Source organism: Laccaria bicolor, genomic scaffold (assembly GCF_000143565.1).
Source record: "Laccaria bicolor S238N-H82 LACBIscaffold_13 genomic scaffold, whole genome shotgun sequence".
NCBI lineage: Eukaryota > Fungi > Basidiomycota > Agaricomycetes > Agaricales > Hydnangiaceae > Laccaria > Laccaria bicolor.
Window position 1 is genome coordinate 91,467 of NW_001889884.1, and position 13,343 is coordinate 104,809.

At 49.7% G+C, this 13,343-nt stretch overlaps 4 protein-coding genes across 4 annotated transcripts; 1 reads left to right on the forward strand and 3 right to left on the reverse strand.

Moving 5' to 3' along the window:
• Positions 1 to 2,992: 2,992 nt before the first annotated feature.
• LACBIDRAFT_297963 (uncharacterized protein) lies at positions 2,993 to 3,600 on the reverse strand (the record flags this gene model as incomplete). Its single annotated transcript, XM_001881551.1, has 1 exon — positions 2,993 to 3,600. One exon carries the CDS (start codon positions 3,598 to 3,600, stop codon positions 3,244 to 3,246), a length of 357 nt encoding a protein of 118 aa, XP_001881586.1. The 3' UTR covers positions 2,993 to 3,243.
• Positions 3,601 to 4,487: 887 nt separating this feature from the next.
• Positions 4,488 to 5,391, reverse strand: LACBIDRAFT_297964 (uncharacterized protein; the record flags this gene model as incomplete). Its single annotated transcript, XM_001881552.1, has 2 exons — positions 4,488 to 4,789; positions 4,842 to 5,391. 2 exons carry the CDS (start codon positions 5,389 to 5,391, stop codon positions 4,488 to 4,490), a joined length of 852 nt encoding a protein of 283 aa, XP_001881587.1.
• Positions 5,392 to 5,469: 78 nt separating this feature from the next.
• On the reverse strand, positions 5,470 to 6,136 carry LACBIDRAFT_297965 (uncharacterized protein; the record flags this gene model as incomplete). The annotated part of the gene is made up of 3 exons (XM_001881553.1): positions 5,470 to 5,833; positions 5,945 to 6,067; positions 6,129 to 6,136. The coding sequence occupies 3 exons, from the start codon at positions 6,134 to 6,136 to the stop codon at positions 5,470 to 5,472; spliced, it is 495 nt and encodes a 164-aa protein (XP_001881588.1).
• Positions 6,137 to 8,279: 2,143 nt separating this feature from the next.
• On the forward strand, positions 8,280 to 12,310 carry LACBIDRAFT_235616 (uncharacterized protein; the record flags this gene model as incomplete). The annotated part of the gene is made up of 3 exons (XM_001881394.1): positions 8,280 to 8,852; positions 8,904 to 9,009; positions 12,186 to 12,310. Coding segments are annotated over 3 exons (804 nt in total), but the record flags the coding sequence as incomplete, so codon positions are not given.
• Between the last annotated feature and the right edge of the window lie 1,033 nt (positions 12,311 to 13,343).

Below are 13,343 nucleotides of genomic sequence, written 5' to 3' on the forward strand. Positions count from 1 at the left end.
TTTGGTGAATGCATGACATATGAAGATCTGAGCAGCAGCTGGAATCGACTCAGCATAAGGAAAGTGTTTGAGCTGTGATACTGATATGAGTATAGATAGTGATAACAGACTTACCTATGTGAATGGCATAGATTCCACCAGCTCGCATAACCAACTCTTCCACAGTGGCCATAATTCCGCGCAGTAGCGCATCAGGCTACTTGACACAAACCTGACACGGAGACTCTATACCTGGAGGATATTAGCAGTGGCACAAATCCTCGTCTGGTGACGTCGAGTGCTGCGCGGGGAGTGTAGGTGAGGTGAGTAGTTGGTGGGCAACATGTCACTGAAGGGGGTGAAGGTCGTTCGTCATCGATTGCAAGCTAACAGCACCAAACTGGCGCCAGTGCTGCAGCGTGTCCGGGAACCGGCAACCATCAGCTGGACCAATTTTTGGAATGATAGCGTGGGCAGTGACGGGATCACCCCCCTCAGAGGCCAATTGCCACCAGACAAATAATTGGCCTCTGAGGCGGTCTAGCACTTGAGAAGCATCAGGCCTGAGGTGGCATCTGAAGAATATCAAAATATTGTCTATCAAACTTCTTCAATAATTCATGTAACCCTTGGTGAGGTGAAATTAAAATTTTCAGAGAAATCAACCAGAGAATTTCTAGATGCACCTGGGTTTTTTAGATTGAGGCAAAACAGTGATTATTATCATTAAACCTCCATAGCATATCTTATCACTCCTTGATGAATTTCGCGTTTCACAGACAATTTTAAAATACGTATGCTAGTATAAAAACCCGATAGGTTTTCGAGAGAATCATCAGTACATTCCTCCAGCAGACTCAAACTACCAATAAATATTTCACATAAACATCATCACCTTTTTGTGGCTGCAAAGTTGAGATAACACTGAATCTTTTTTATTTGAACATTTTCGACACTAATGTGGAATTCACTATTTAACATATTTATGTCCTTTTTATTGCCTCTTTGCCAGGCGACGAATGTGGTTTGCCCCTTGTGATGATTGTTTGTGGATAGCATTATGCAAGGCACTGTAAATAATTTTACACCTCATATTTTCTGTTTACTAAAAGTTTGCTGACCCCTGTTCCAAGTTGCATATTATTTCTAATGGCGTCTACAGTCCTTCTTGTAATAGCTTAAAATCGCAGATATGTTCAACGCAACTTTCATGTCTTGAGTGTAAGGGCCAATTAAGCAATGAACCACCAGGAAAACACGATCACCCTCCAGTAACTCCCTCTTTGATGATGTCAAAGGTTTGAAATCATCATCAGACTGCATGGTGCTATGGTGTTGAACCCCAACCTTCGAGCGAGTAATCAAGTGAGCACGATGCTGGTGAACGAGAGGGTATTGCCATGTATGGCTCGATGGCAGGTACCAGGTTTCTGGTTCAACTTGTTCTCCAACATATTTCATTGGCACACAAACTATGTCGGCAATGATGATCGCGCTGGAATTGCATTCCGCTACTTGAACCACCCCCAAAATTCTGTACTGACGCAGAACCATTCCTGTAACTATGGTGAGCTTGGTGATATCGATCGAAGCCCGATAAATGACATACGGAGCGCTGAATCACTCTCAACATCAAACTCCCCATACTTCAATATCCCCGTTTGGCGCACCGAGCCATTGGGAGGGACGACCAAAACCGAAGCCTTAACTAGCCCGTTATTTGGGAGCCGTCTCGCTGGTGTCACAGGTGGGTCGGGGGTGGGTACGACCACTTTGGGGCGGCGTTGGAAGAAAGACATAGTGTGGTGATTGATTTTTTCTCCGACTTGGGGTTAAGGTGATGAATGTTGTGGTTTGAAGTTTACAAGGTTGTCAGTGTGAAACCCAGTGTGAAACCTTGCGCCGAGGAGCTGGGAACGGAATTATAACTTTTCCCCTATTCAACCTAAGACAAAGGAGCAAGCAAGCGTACACACATGACCTCGGAAGCAAGTAGATTCAAGGATCAGAAGCGGCGCAAAATTTTCCCGGATCACCTGGCCAATGGAAGTGTATGAAAGGTGGCGACCGGCATTGTTTGTTTTGCCCTGGAGATGGGGGAGGATATACGTACGGCGTCACACTCCCCGAAAGGGGATAAGGCTCATCCTCGACACTGTGTCGAGGATCAGAGGACGACAAGAGGACGAGCAACACAGTTGGACACATCCCAATTGGGTGAGGTGACGAATGCGATGTCACACGTCACTACCCCTCTCTTCTCACAACCACCACGACCATCGACGACCGGCCACCAGGATCCACCACCACGATTGAGGAACGGCGACGACCACCAACGAACGTCCACGGGGCCCACCACCAGGATCGACGAACGGCCACGAGGGCCCGCCAGCACCACCATCGACGGACGGAGACGAGCGCCCACCAACATCCACGCGCGCCCAGCACCACCATCGAGGAACGCCGATGATGGCCCACCACGATCTCTGACGATTGGGTACCAGGACCCACCACCACAATTGACAAGCTTCTATGTACGGCCCACGCCCACGATCGACGGATGGCCACGAGGGCCCACGATCGACGGACGACGACGAGCGCCCACTAATGTCCACGGGGCCACGGGGGCTCATCACCACCCTCGACAAACGGACACGAGTGCCCACGACCACGATTGGCAAACCCAATCGCACCATCGACAATTCCCCAGCCTGCCCCCATCCTCCACCCCCACTCTCTTCCTCGCATACCCCATATCACCAGAAAAACCTCGTGATGCCGACATAACATGACCCAACGCCCCCCTCTACGAACCAACACCGACGTGTTGAGCTTAACGCCAGCGTGCACAACCAGCCCCGACGTACGAACACAACCCGAACACGAGCCCAAAACAATCGATTAGCAAGGGGTCGTTATTGAAGGGGAGACGTGGTGCTCCTACGTTGATACTTCCTACTTCTACATATGTAGGTATACTATTACGTTCCCATGTAAAGTGTTTCTCGTAGATAAGGAATACATATTATATTGCCATTTACCCGGGTACAGAAGGACTTGGACAGGGGGACTTGTAATAAAAAAAAAGAAACTGAAGTTGGCCAGATGAGCAGGCACACGATGACATAGATTCGACACATTCAGATGTGTCGAACACATGTAAAATCGACACATTAGAAAGGAGGAACACATCAATGTGTCGGCAATTTACCCTATGTGTCGCGTTATGACCCTATGTGTCGCAGTCCCGATTTGGGGAGTGTGTTACTTTTCGTATACACTGGAGATGGGGTTACTGCACAAGTTGCGAAGGGCCCTTTCAGTGTTTTCAAAGGTGCCGTAGAGAATGGTTGCAATGCCGAGGGATCGAGCTGTGACAAGATTCTCAAGCTTGTCATCGATGACGATTGTGTGTTTTGGATCAGCACCTGTGACTTTTAGAATGTGGCGATAGTAATCAAGGTTGGGTTTGCGTTTGCCAGCAGCAGCTGATGTAAAAACACCGTCGAATATATCCCAATCTGCCCCCTTGGTCCTCAGAACCTCCCAATCAGGTGCCGAAATGTTAGACATGGCGTTTACCCTGCGCCCTAGCTTCAGCTCCCTGATCAATTCCACCATGAATGACCGGCTGGTGAGTGAGTCGCGAGCACCCTGGAACGCTTGTTTAACTTCCTCTCCTTACTTTACTCAATATTGTCATGATTTACCCTGTAAGTGTCGATACCTAAGTGTCCAAGGTGAAGCCTTTGAAGATTTTTGCTCCTGTTCAACTTGGCTACTATAGCCTACTTTCCACGTGCGCTACCTTGTCCTCTTACCTTTTCCTCAATTCTCATCGATTATACCAGGTTCCAGAGAATGATGTACTCCATGTTGACTTTTAGAGTCATCCTAGATATTCGTGACGAGCTAGCTTTCTTGCCAACTCCCGATATTCGTATACCTATGACTATAAAGTAATTGAGTCAAGGATGTCATCTTAGATTGTGTTATGTAGAGGCGCAAATGTGGACGTCATGCAGAAGAAACACCCCACTGATATCTAGTTTCTGGAAACTGATTTATTTACGTGATGTATTTTTTGGTTACGGTGCATGTCTTATCTTCTTTGTCGGTTATATATCTATCAGACCATACCTACGCCCTTAGATAAAACAATATTTCAATCCTAAAGCGATCCAGCTCTCATAGAATCTCGATATTCACTACAAAGCCGAATTAGACAGGCAGCTTGTGCTCTATAAGATCCTTTATATCTGCAACAAGCCTCCTCGCAACATCTCGCTCCCCCAATGCAGTCTCCAATCGAGTACGCGAAACCACATCATCCCCATCTAATCCCACCCCTTTCCCGCACCCCTCTCCATCCTCAGCACCGTCTCCACCCTTAACCTGCATCTCAAGCTCTTTGACACAGTTTTCCAACGCTAAGACTTTCTCCGTCGCTTTGGTCTTTTCCTGTACAGATTCCTCAATGAGCAGCTCGCTCATCTTGAGTTTGAGCTCTAGCAAAAGAATGTGTGAGCAGGCTTGACATAGTACTGGGTTGGCTTGCGCGCTGGAGGGTCGTGGTGTGGATGTGGATGGTGAGGGTTCCTGATTCGCGTCTTCGGTTTTGGAGGGCAGGGAGATGTCCAGCAGACGTTCCTCGACTTGATGGATGTGAGCGGACGAGTAGGGGAGGTGATGTGAAAATAGGACGTAGGTCCTGGAGCGGAATTAGTGCTCGCGGCCTCTGAGCTGACGTCTTGGGCCGAACAGACATCTAGGCGGTCATTCGAGGAGGCTGGTGAGGGTGACAGAAATACTGTGAGATGGGTCAGTGAAACAGAACGAAAAGGAGAGGAACGACTCAATACCAGATTGAATTTTATTGGGCTCTCTGGGTTTCTTGTCGAACGTTTCAGCGTGATGACCACCCCAGAAATAATAAGCGTCGGCTTCTGGTGGGCTTGTCACTCGATTTTCCACGGCGGATAGCGTGCGATTGTTTCCAACTTTGAATCTATCTCCGTCGGACATGCTATCCATGCATTTGGAAGGAGAATGGTGCTCATTGACAGACGAAGTCCCGCTGGCAGAGGGTGGTTGATGAACCTTTCCGATCTCTAAAGGGCGAATGAACGGGAGGTTCAAAGTCGAAAGAGAGATAGATGGTGAACTTCCAAAGTCTCCAGAGGAAACGGTCTGCGGCGTCTGTCCCGAAGTGCCAAGTGAACCATTGGCAGTCTTAACCTGTACATCGCCCGACTCTTTCCTCTCTTCAACGACCTCAAACAAGCCCTCCGAGATGGTTCCCCAACGATTCATAAACCAGCACATCATGGTCTCCCCCTCCCTCCTACGCTCACCGCCCGAGCCGTGGTGTTTACGAGTCGTCCCTCCGCCAAAAATCCTACCGCCAAACATCCGACCTACATCCTCCACACACAGGCCATTTTCCTCTCGCACCAATACCACTTGGCTGAAGAACGATAGGAGGTAGACTCATAGGGAGAAGTTGGGAGAAGGGAGGTGGTGGAGGAGCAGTTGGGCGGTTTTTATTCGGGTAGATTCTTTTTCGTGTGTGTGGGTAGCGATTAGGCAATTAGAGAAACGATGGGGTCCCTCGGGATCGTTGGTTTCTTCCGCTACCCCGCACCAGTCCCAGAGGGCATGGAATAGGGTGGGAAGGAGGATAGGTTCTGGAAGGGATGCTAGGTACGTGGAGAGGAGGGCACAGATATCTGGGGTCGACTCTAGATGGAGTGAAGTATCTGCTCCGAAACCGACCGGGGGATTGGGTAGTTCCCCGGATGGTGTTCGGTAGCGTGGAGTGTCGCTTGCGGGCTGACGCTGTGAGTCGAAGATGCTGATGAGTTGGAAGAGACGAGCACGGTTGGGGAGAGTACGGAATAGGTTGTTGGTAGATTCCTTCTCGATGTGTGAGCGGACGGATATTGGAAAGAGAGTGCAAGCTTACCCTTTCGATATAACTCTTCGACGGCGGTGACGACGACGACAGGCAATTCGTGCTCTCGACCGCCAAGAACTACGCTGATAGAAGCGTGGATCGAAACCTTCCGTAGATGCTCTCCGAATACAGCTGTGAGAAGAAGAGTGAGTCTCGGATGTTGTCCAATTATGTCAGCAAGAATTTTCCTCGCTCCAACATCACCACCGCTGCCAATGAACGGGTATGAAGTCTTGCCCGCCGTGTATGATGGTTCGAAGATTTCTTTGGAATCGTCTCATAAAGTCTTTGTAAGATATCTCGCTGTCTTGTGTGTATGATGTTGATTGTGGCGCCCAGAACTTATCGTAGATCTTGAGTTCACCGTGTGAACGAACAATGAAGATGCAATTGGTTTGCACGTGTTCCTTAGACTCCAAAAATTAACTTGCGCAATGTCGCCACCCCCTTTCCCACCTCAGAGGCTCTTTCCTTGCTCATTCCTCCTGTGCGGGGCGCAAAACAGAACGGTGACAAAGGCATTCACATTCTCCCTTCTCAAATCTAATTATCCCCATAGTAATGACCACCCTCGAAAATGCCCTACCAGGAGGGCTCGTCCAAGCCCTCGTCCAATCCTTCGCCCCAGTGAAAATGAAGGAAAACCAAACCGAACCACAGTGAGCCAATTATAAACAACACAACGTCATCGATCCAAATCTAGCTGGACCCTCTGAGTTCTCAACACGAGCAAACGAAATCCATCCCTACTGAATGCCTCTGCAACAGTACAACCTACTGCTGCGTCGCTTATCTCAAGTCTGGCCAATCTGCTCCGTTCCGAGAACCGACTCCCCGAACCCACGTCGCACGTGCACTTGTGCACGTTTCTTATGTAAATGGACTCCTCTTCCTCTTCGCTCTCGCAGCCCGCCCTCTTGCCCTCACGCTACCACCATGCTCTGACCCCGCAATGTCTTCACTCGGTCCCTCTGTTCAACTGGCTCTCGCAGCGCTCTGGACCCCACGATCATGACTATCGTTAGGCCACCCTGGTTCAGAGGCAGAAAACCAGAGCGCGTCAATGGCGGTTTTTTGGGGGGAGTAGCTGTGCTGTGAGGTATGTGAGTATTCTATTTGCCGCCGTGAACAACTCAAGCTGAGAATATGCGTTCGCCGTTCAATTACAGAGGTGTCTCAACCTTATTGGTTCTCATCTGCCGCCTAGGCTTGCCTCGATTCGCGTTTCCTTGGCGCGCCGGCGAATATATGCATCATAATTCTCGGAGTCCAAGTATTCTAATCATATTTTAATACCATTCACGTCGTTTGGCGCGTTCTAGATGTCGTACGCGACGATCCTCCTCCCCGGAAGCGGCATATGGCACTAACGTCTCTGGCTTGGATCATCGTTCCAAATGTGTGAGTATCATTATTCTGCTCAATTATTTCCTACACACTGACTATATGCGGTAAAATTTGGTTGAAATATCCGAACGACTCGTCTTGCAGCGCCTGCCATCAAGCTGGAGAAAAAAAATTGGGAGGGGGGAAGCGATAGCTGCGACTGGGAAAGGTAAGTTTTGCTCTCTCAGATCCACACTGTCTTTGATTTTGAATCCTCCCGACAACTCCTCGCACTCGCAACAAGTCATCTTGGATTCATTATATGATTAAATATCATACGCGCATTCTATTTTTTTTTGAAAAACCAACAAAGATGGCGTCTTGCAACGATTCAATTACTGGTTTGAATTCCTTCTCCAGCGGCGCGCATAGTAATTTAAAAACAGTTATGTTTACATCAGTTTGCTGTTGTCCTTATTCTCGTTAACCTTCGCCACCAGACAGCTCGTAACTCGATAATAACAGATAGACAACCTCAACTGCCTTTGAAGCGTATTGGAAGAGCCTAACGAAATCGTGAGCTTTGAGTTGTCTTTTTTTCTGCCCTGTATGTTTTATCTTTTTCTGACTTCGGCGGTCTTGTTCTAGTGATTTTCTGACACTCACTTTGACTTGACTGGCTTCGATAGGCACTCTGGTGAGATGCCGATCCTTGTCATTTTCTGTCTTTTAGACTTAACGGTGAAGCTTTGAAGGGACTTTTTTTGACCTCGATTTCGTTCGGTTCCGCTCAATAGGTGGGACACTGGATTTTTGTCTGGATCGATGTGGTTCGGTTGTACTGCCCACCTTCAATTTGCTCTCCTTAGGTTAGATTAGATTATTAGATGCATTCCGTTAGACAGCTATAGGTGCGGCTGGGTTTAAATTCTAGCCAGAATTGTAAAAGTCTCTATTGTCGAGCCCAATCTAATTTTTTAGATTTGGCTCGACCTGGTTCGACCTGCTTAACCCTCATTTTCACTGGGCCTTCGCAATGATCCTCGTCTCCGAAATCGGCGACAAAACCTTCCTCATCGCCGCCATCCTCGCCATGCGCCATCCGCGAATGCTGGTCTTCGCAGGCGCATTCGGGTCCCTCGTCGTCATGTCCATCCTATCCGCAGCAATGGGCCACCTGCTCCCCACGCTCATACCGCGGAAATGGACACAAATAGCAGCGTCTGTCCTCTTCCTCGTGTTTGGCGCGAAGATGTTTATAGAAGCGAGGGGTATGAAGGCCGGAAATGAGAAGATACAGGAGGAGATGAGGGAGGCGGAGGAGGAGATTGAGGATGATGATGCGGGGCATGATGGGACGGGGGGGCGGCCGAGTGTTGCAAACGGACTTGTTATTCCGCTGGAAGAGATGGAGGAGGGCGGGAGGCCGGTGCATTCGCCAAAGCCGAAGAGTTTGTCGGTTATGGAAGGCGCGAGGAATTTTTGTAGCTTCTTTTTGGGCCCAGTGTTTGTGCAGGCGTTTGTCCTCACCTTTTTGGGTGAATGGGGCGATAGAAGTCAGATTGCGACGATCGCGCTTGGGGCTGCTCATGTACGTTTTTTCCTTCGGTGTTTACAACGTCTTCGCTAATCGTGGTTCTAGAATGTGTATCTAGTCACACTCGGAACGGTGGTGGGCCACTCGTGCTGCACCACGCTGGCAGTCATAGGTGGGAGATACGTGTCCACGAAGATATCCGTCAAACAAGGTAGTACGTATGCCCTCGCTTTCGTACTCTACAAGACTAACACCCTCATAGTAACGTTTGGCGGTTCCATTCTATTCCTCATCTTCGGCGTTATATATCTCTATGAAGCCTTGGCCCTTTGCCATGACTAACGACATGGACCTCAATATTCCGATCTCGCCTTCGTCGGGGATACACACCTAATTAGCGGGCGATTGCTATCTGTTCCCAGTCCCGTCGTTGTTGAGCCCATCGTTATTTACTCCGTAACATAGTGACCCCGCTGGAAACATTTTAATATTTCGTATGTTTATTGCGCTCATCACTCTACCCGCCCTGACATTGTCAATCAGTGGAGGTCAGTGGATACATGGTGTGCCTCAACCTACCGACGTGAACACACGCATATAGTACCGTTCTTGGAAAATGGCGCTACAAGAACCCAAGGGCCTTAGACGTCCACCTCCCGAAGAGTCTCTGCAAGTTTACCTGGCCGGCTTTTCTGTCAGGCGACAGGCCTGAGCTACCCTCTTCATGAGCGCGTCCGTCTCCCAACTCATCGGCATCGGAAAGCCGCCCTCTTTAATTGAGACGTGGCCAAAAACTTTCACGTCTGCTAAGGAGCAAGTGGGCGCGTATGCGAAGAATCGCTCTTCTCCTTCCTTGTCCAGAACTTCTGCCTTTCCCTCCCTCCTCATATTCTTCCAAATAGCTACTCGTGGCACTGATTTTGGTATACCTACGTCTGTGGGAAGCTGAGTATGTGTACCCGAAGTTATGCATTCTTCTGGAGTAGGATGTTCCGCTCAGTGTTGAAGTTCGTCAATGGTACCCAGGACGAGTAGGTGAGCTTTTGTTCTCGACATCGTCACCATTTCACCGAGCTCTCCTTGTTTTACGAAGGTCATGCGTCGTTAAACTACTTCCTTCGGACTCGCCCCCATCTTACAGTACCTCGCTACTTCGGTTCTTGCCACTCCAGGCCTGTTATCTCATATATGTCTTGGAGAGGCACCGTCATCGAAACGAGGGTCCGGTATCTAGAGCCTAGAGGGTTAATAACCGAAATGAAGAGATTTGGAACGAAGATCGCGCCTTTGAACGATGCCGGATGGGCAGAAACATCGAAGTCGACGAAGATGGGAAACGGTGTCAAATGATGGTGACGTTCCATAGCGCATCAAGAGGGCTAGTGCCCCATTCTTATGCTGAGGACTGACATAACCCGACCCAATACCAGGATGAGGGCGGTTAACGTGTGAGGAGCCGTCTAGTTCTGCTGGAGGTCGGAAACGTCAGTCTGGGTTGGAAGTAACGTGTCGAGGGATGGGCAGAGGTCGAGAATGATTGGGAGGTCCGGCATGGAGAGGGTGTTGATGTCTAGGAAGAGGAGCTGGGAACTGTGATGTGTTAGGAAGAGAGGGATGTCGGGGAGGGGGATGCCTGTTGTTGTACTTGTTAGAGAGAAAGAGCGTAAGGAGGGGAGGGACCATGAGGTGGCTTGGTCTATGAATTCTTTGGCGTGCCCGTGTAGAGAGAGTTGTTGGAGGCGGGGGAGGGAGAGGCGGAGGCCGGATGCGGACCCTAAGGGGGGAGTTGAGAGGTCATAGTCTTCTGTCCCTGGTGGCGCCTCGAATTCGATGTGTAACGCGACGACGTAAGGGAGACAGTCAAATGCCCAAATGACTTTTGCTACGGAGTCGGAGCCCACAGCCCAATGGACTGTGCGAAGGGACCGCCGACAGGGGTAGGTTGCTAGTGCGTTCGCAATTGCTCCAAAAGACTCCCCCATAGGCCAATCGACGATGAAGATTTCAAGGTTCGGGCAATGGCGAATAATGGACGCCAACGCGTTCTCGAGCTCGAGAAGGGTAGTGTTGGTAGCTGCGGAGGCACAGTACCGTGAGAGATGGATACGGCGAGTCCACCACCCAAAAGATGCGATGAGTGTTGTAGCGGAAGACGCGGAAGGGTCGAGGATGGCACAGAGGGCGAGAAGTTTGGAGGGGTTGTTGAAGTAGAGGCAGCGGAAGAGAAACTCCGAGCCGAGAGCGCGCCAGCATTTGCACGTCAATATGATGGCCTGTGGAGAGAAATAGTTGAACACTCAGATGATGTGCATACACGGCCGGAAGAACTCACTTTCTTGGTCGCGTAACTGCGTCTTTGTATGAGGTTCAACGTGTCACCAGGAGACTGAAGGGTCCAATCTTTTGCAATATTCTTGAACCACGCAGATTCGGCCATGACAGTAGGCAGACCATACTGAAAGATAACATCTTCGTCCGCTGCGAGATCGAAGATTTGCGTAAGGATTTCCGCTGGAAGGTCCATCGTGTAAAACTGACGTTGATCGTAGGGCGACGAAGAGGAGGATAGTGACGAAGAAGAGGATGAAGGAGTATTGAGATCCCACCTATGCCTGAAGAACCGAACGATCGAACAGCGGAGCTTAGGCAGTTGCTGGAGGAGTGTAGAGCTATGAGTGAGGGAAGGAGAGAGTCGATGTTTGGGCCTATGTGATGGGTATGGGTATGGGTGGATGGCCCCGATGGGTGGCAAATGTATGGGGATGATGGGTATACCCTAACCCTAAGATTACGGTGAAGCCGGTATCCATGCCGGTCCAGATGGATCCAAGAGTGCGAGTGCCAAAGAGAGCGCATGAAGGTGATGGGCTCCGAATGCAATTTCTTCGATGCATCATTGAGGAACGTGGAGAGGGATGGGCCCAATGGGGCGCTCGCTGAGCTCGATGCAGAGTGAAACAAGGCACGTGACAATTACATCGTAACCTGTGAGTACAATTTTTTCTCCGGACCCTCTTAACTTGCTCGTTCCTTCAAAGATCGTCTCAAGTACCGATTTCTCGCCCGAACGCTCAACACCAACCTTCAAAAGACTGTCCAGGAAATCGAATGTTGCACGCAGGAAGCGGAAGCGCGTCAGCGATAGAAGTCAGATTGCGACGATTGCGCTTGGGGCTGCTCATCTACGTTTCTTCCTTTGATGTTTGACCACGTCGTCGCTAATCGTGGTCTAGGATGTGTAGCTAGTGACGCTCGGAACGGTGATGGGCCACTCGTGCTGGATCGCGCTGGCAGTCATAGGCGGGAGATACGTGTCCACGAAGATATCCGTCAAACAAGGTACATATGCCCTCCCTTTCGTACTCTTCAAGACTAACACCCTCATAGTAACGTTTGGCGGTTCTATTCTATTCCTCATCTTCGGCGTTATATATCTCTACGAAGCCTTCGCCATGACTAACGACATGGACCTTAACATTCCGATCTCGCCTTCGTCGGGGATACACACCTAATTATCAAGCGATTGCCATTTATTCCCAGTCCCGTCGTCGTTGAGCCCATCGTTATTTACTCCGTAATATAGTGACCCCGCTGGAAACCATTTTTAATCTCGTATGTTTATTGCGCTCATCACTCTACCCGCCCTGACTTTGTCAATCAGTGGAGGTCAGTGGATCATGTGTGCCTCAACCTACCGACGTGAACACACGCATATAGCACCGTTCTTGGAGAATGGCGATACAAGGACCCAAATGCCGCAGACGTCCACCTCCCGCGTCCGTCTCCCAACTCATCGGCGTCGGAAACTCTCTCCCCTTTAATTGAGACGTGTCCAAAAACTTCCACGTTTGCTAAGGAGCAAGATCGTCCTGAGTGGGCGCGTACGCGAAACATCGCTCCTCTCCTTCCTTGTCCTGAACTTCTGCCTTTCCCTCCTCATATTCTTCCAAAAATGATAACATTACCCCGACTTTCCTTCCCTATGTCCCTATCCGCTCTTAGTTTCCTCAGACGTCGCAGATCTAGAGGTGTCCCGATAGCTATTCGTGGCACTCATTGTCTCCTGTCAACCTGCAAAAGGTGGACACACACTCTATCCCTACTCTCCCCTTTTCTTATCCGTTCCGAGCGTCACCCATCCCAACTTGTGCGTCGCGGCTGGCCTTAACACCTGCTTTGCTTTTGAGCGCGTCGCTCTGCTATGGCCCTATCAACGTCCGGGCGCCGTGTGTCCTCTCCAAGTCACATCCATGAATTGGAACGTCTCTAGAATTTTATGTCTTCATTAGGAGGCCAGAGATGTAGGCCGTGAAATATTAGGAATGTTGCGGGGTAGGCCCAACCTCTGAATGGAATTGAACACTGTTACTTGGCCAGCAACTCTCTGAATCAGACTGTAACTGCGGTGGCTGTGCCCTCGTCTTCAAATTTGTCGATCTGCTTCGTGGACCCAGTTCTCCGCCTTTGATAAGGTATATACCATTCGTCAGCGCCTCCCTAAAAAATCATTCTAATTGAAATGGAGCATCTTAGCCACATAAGGAC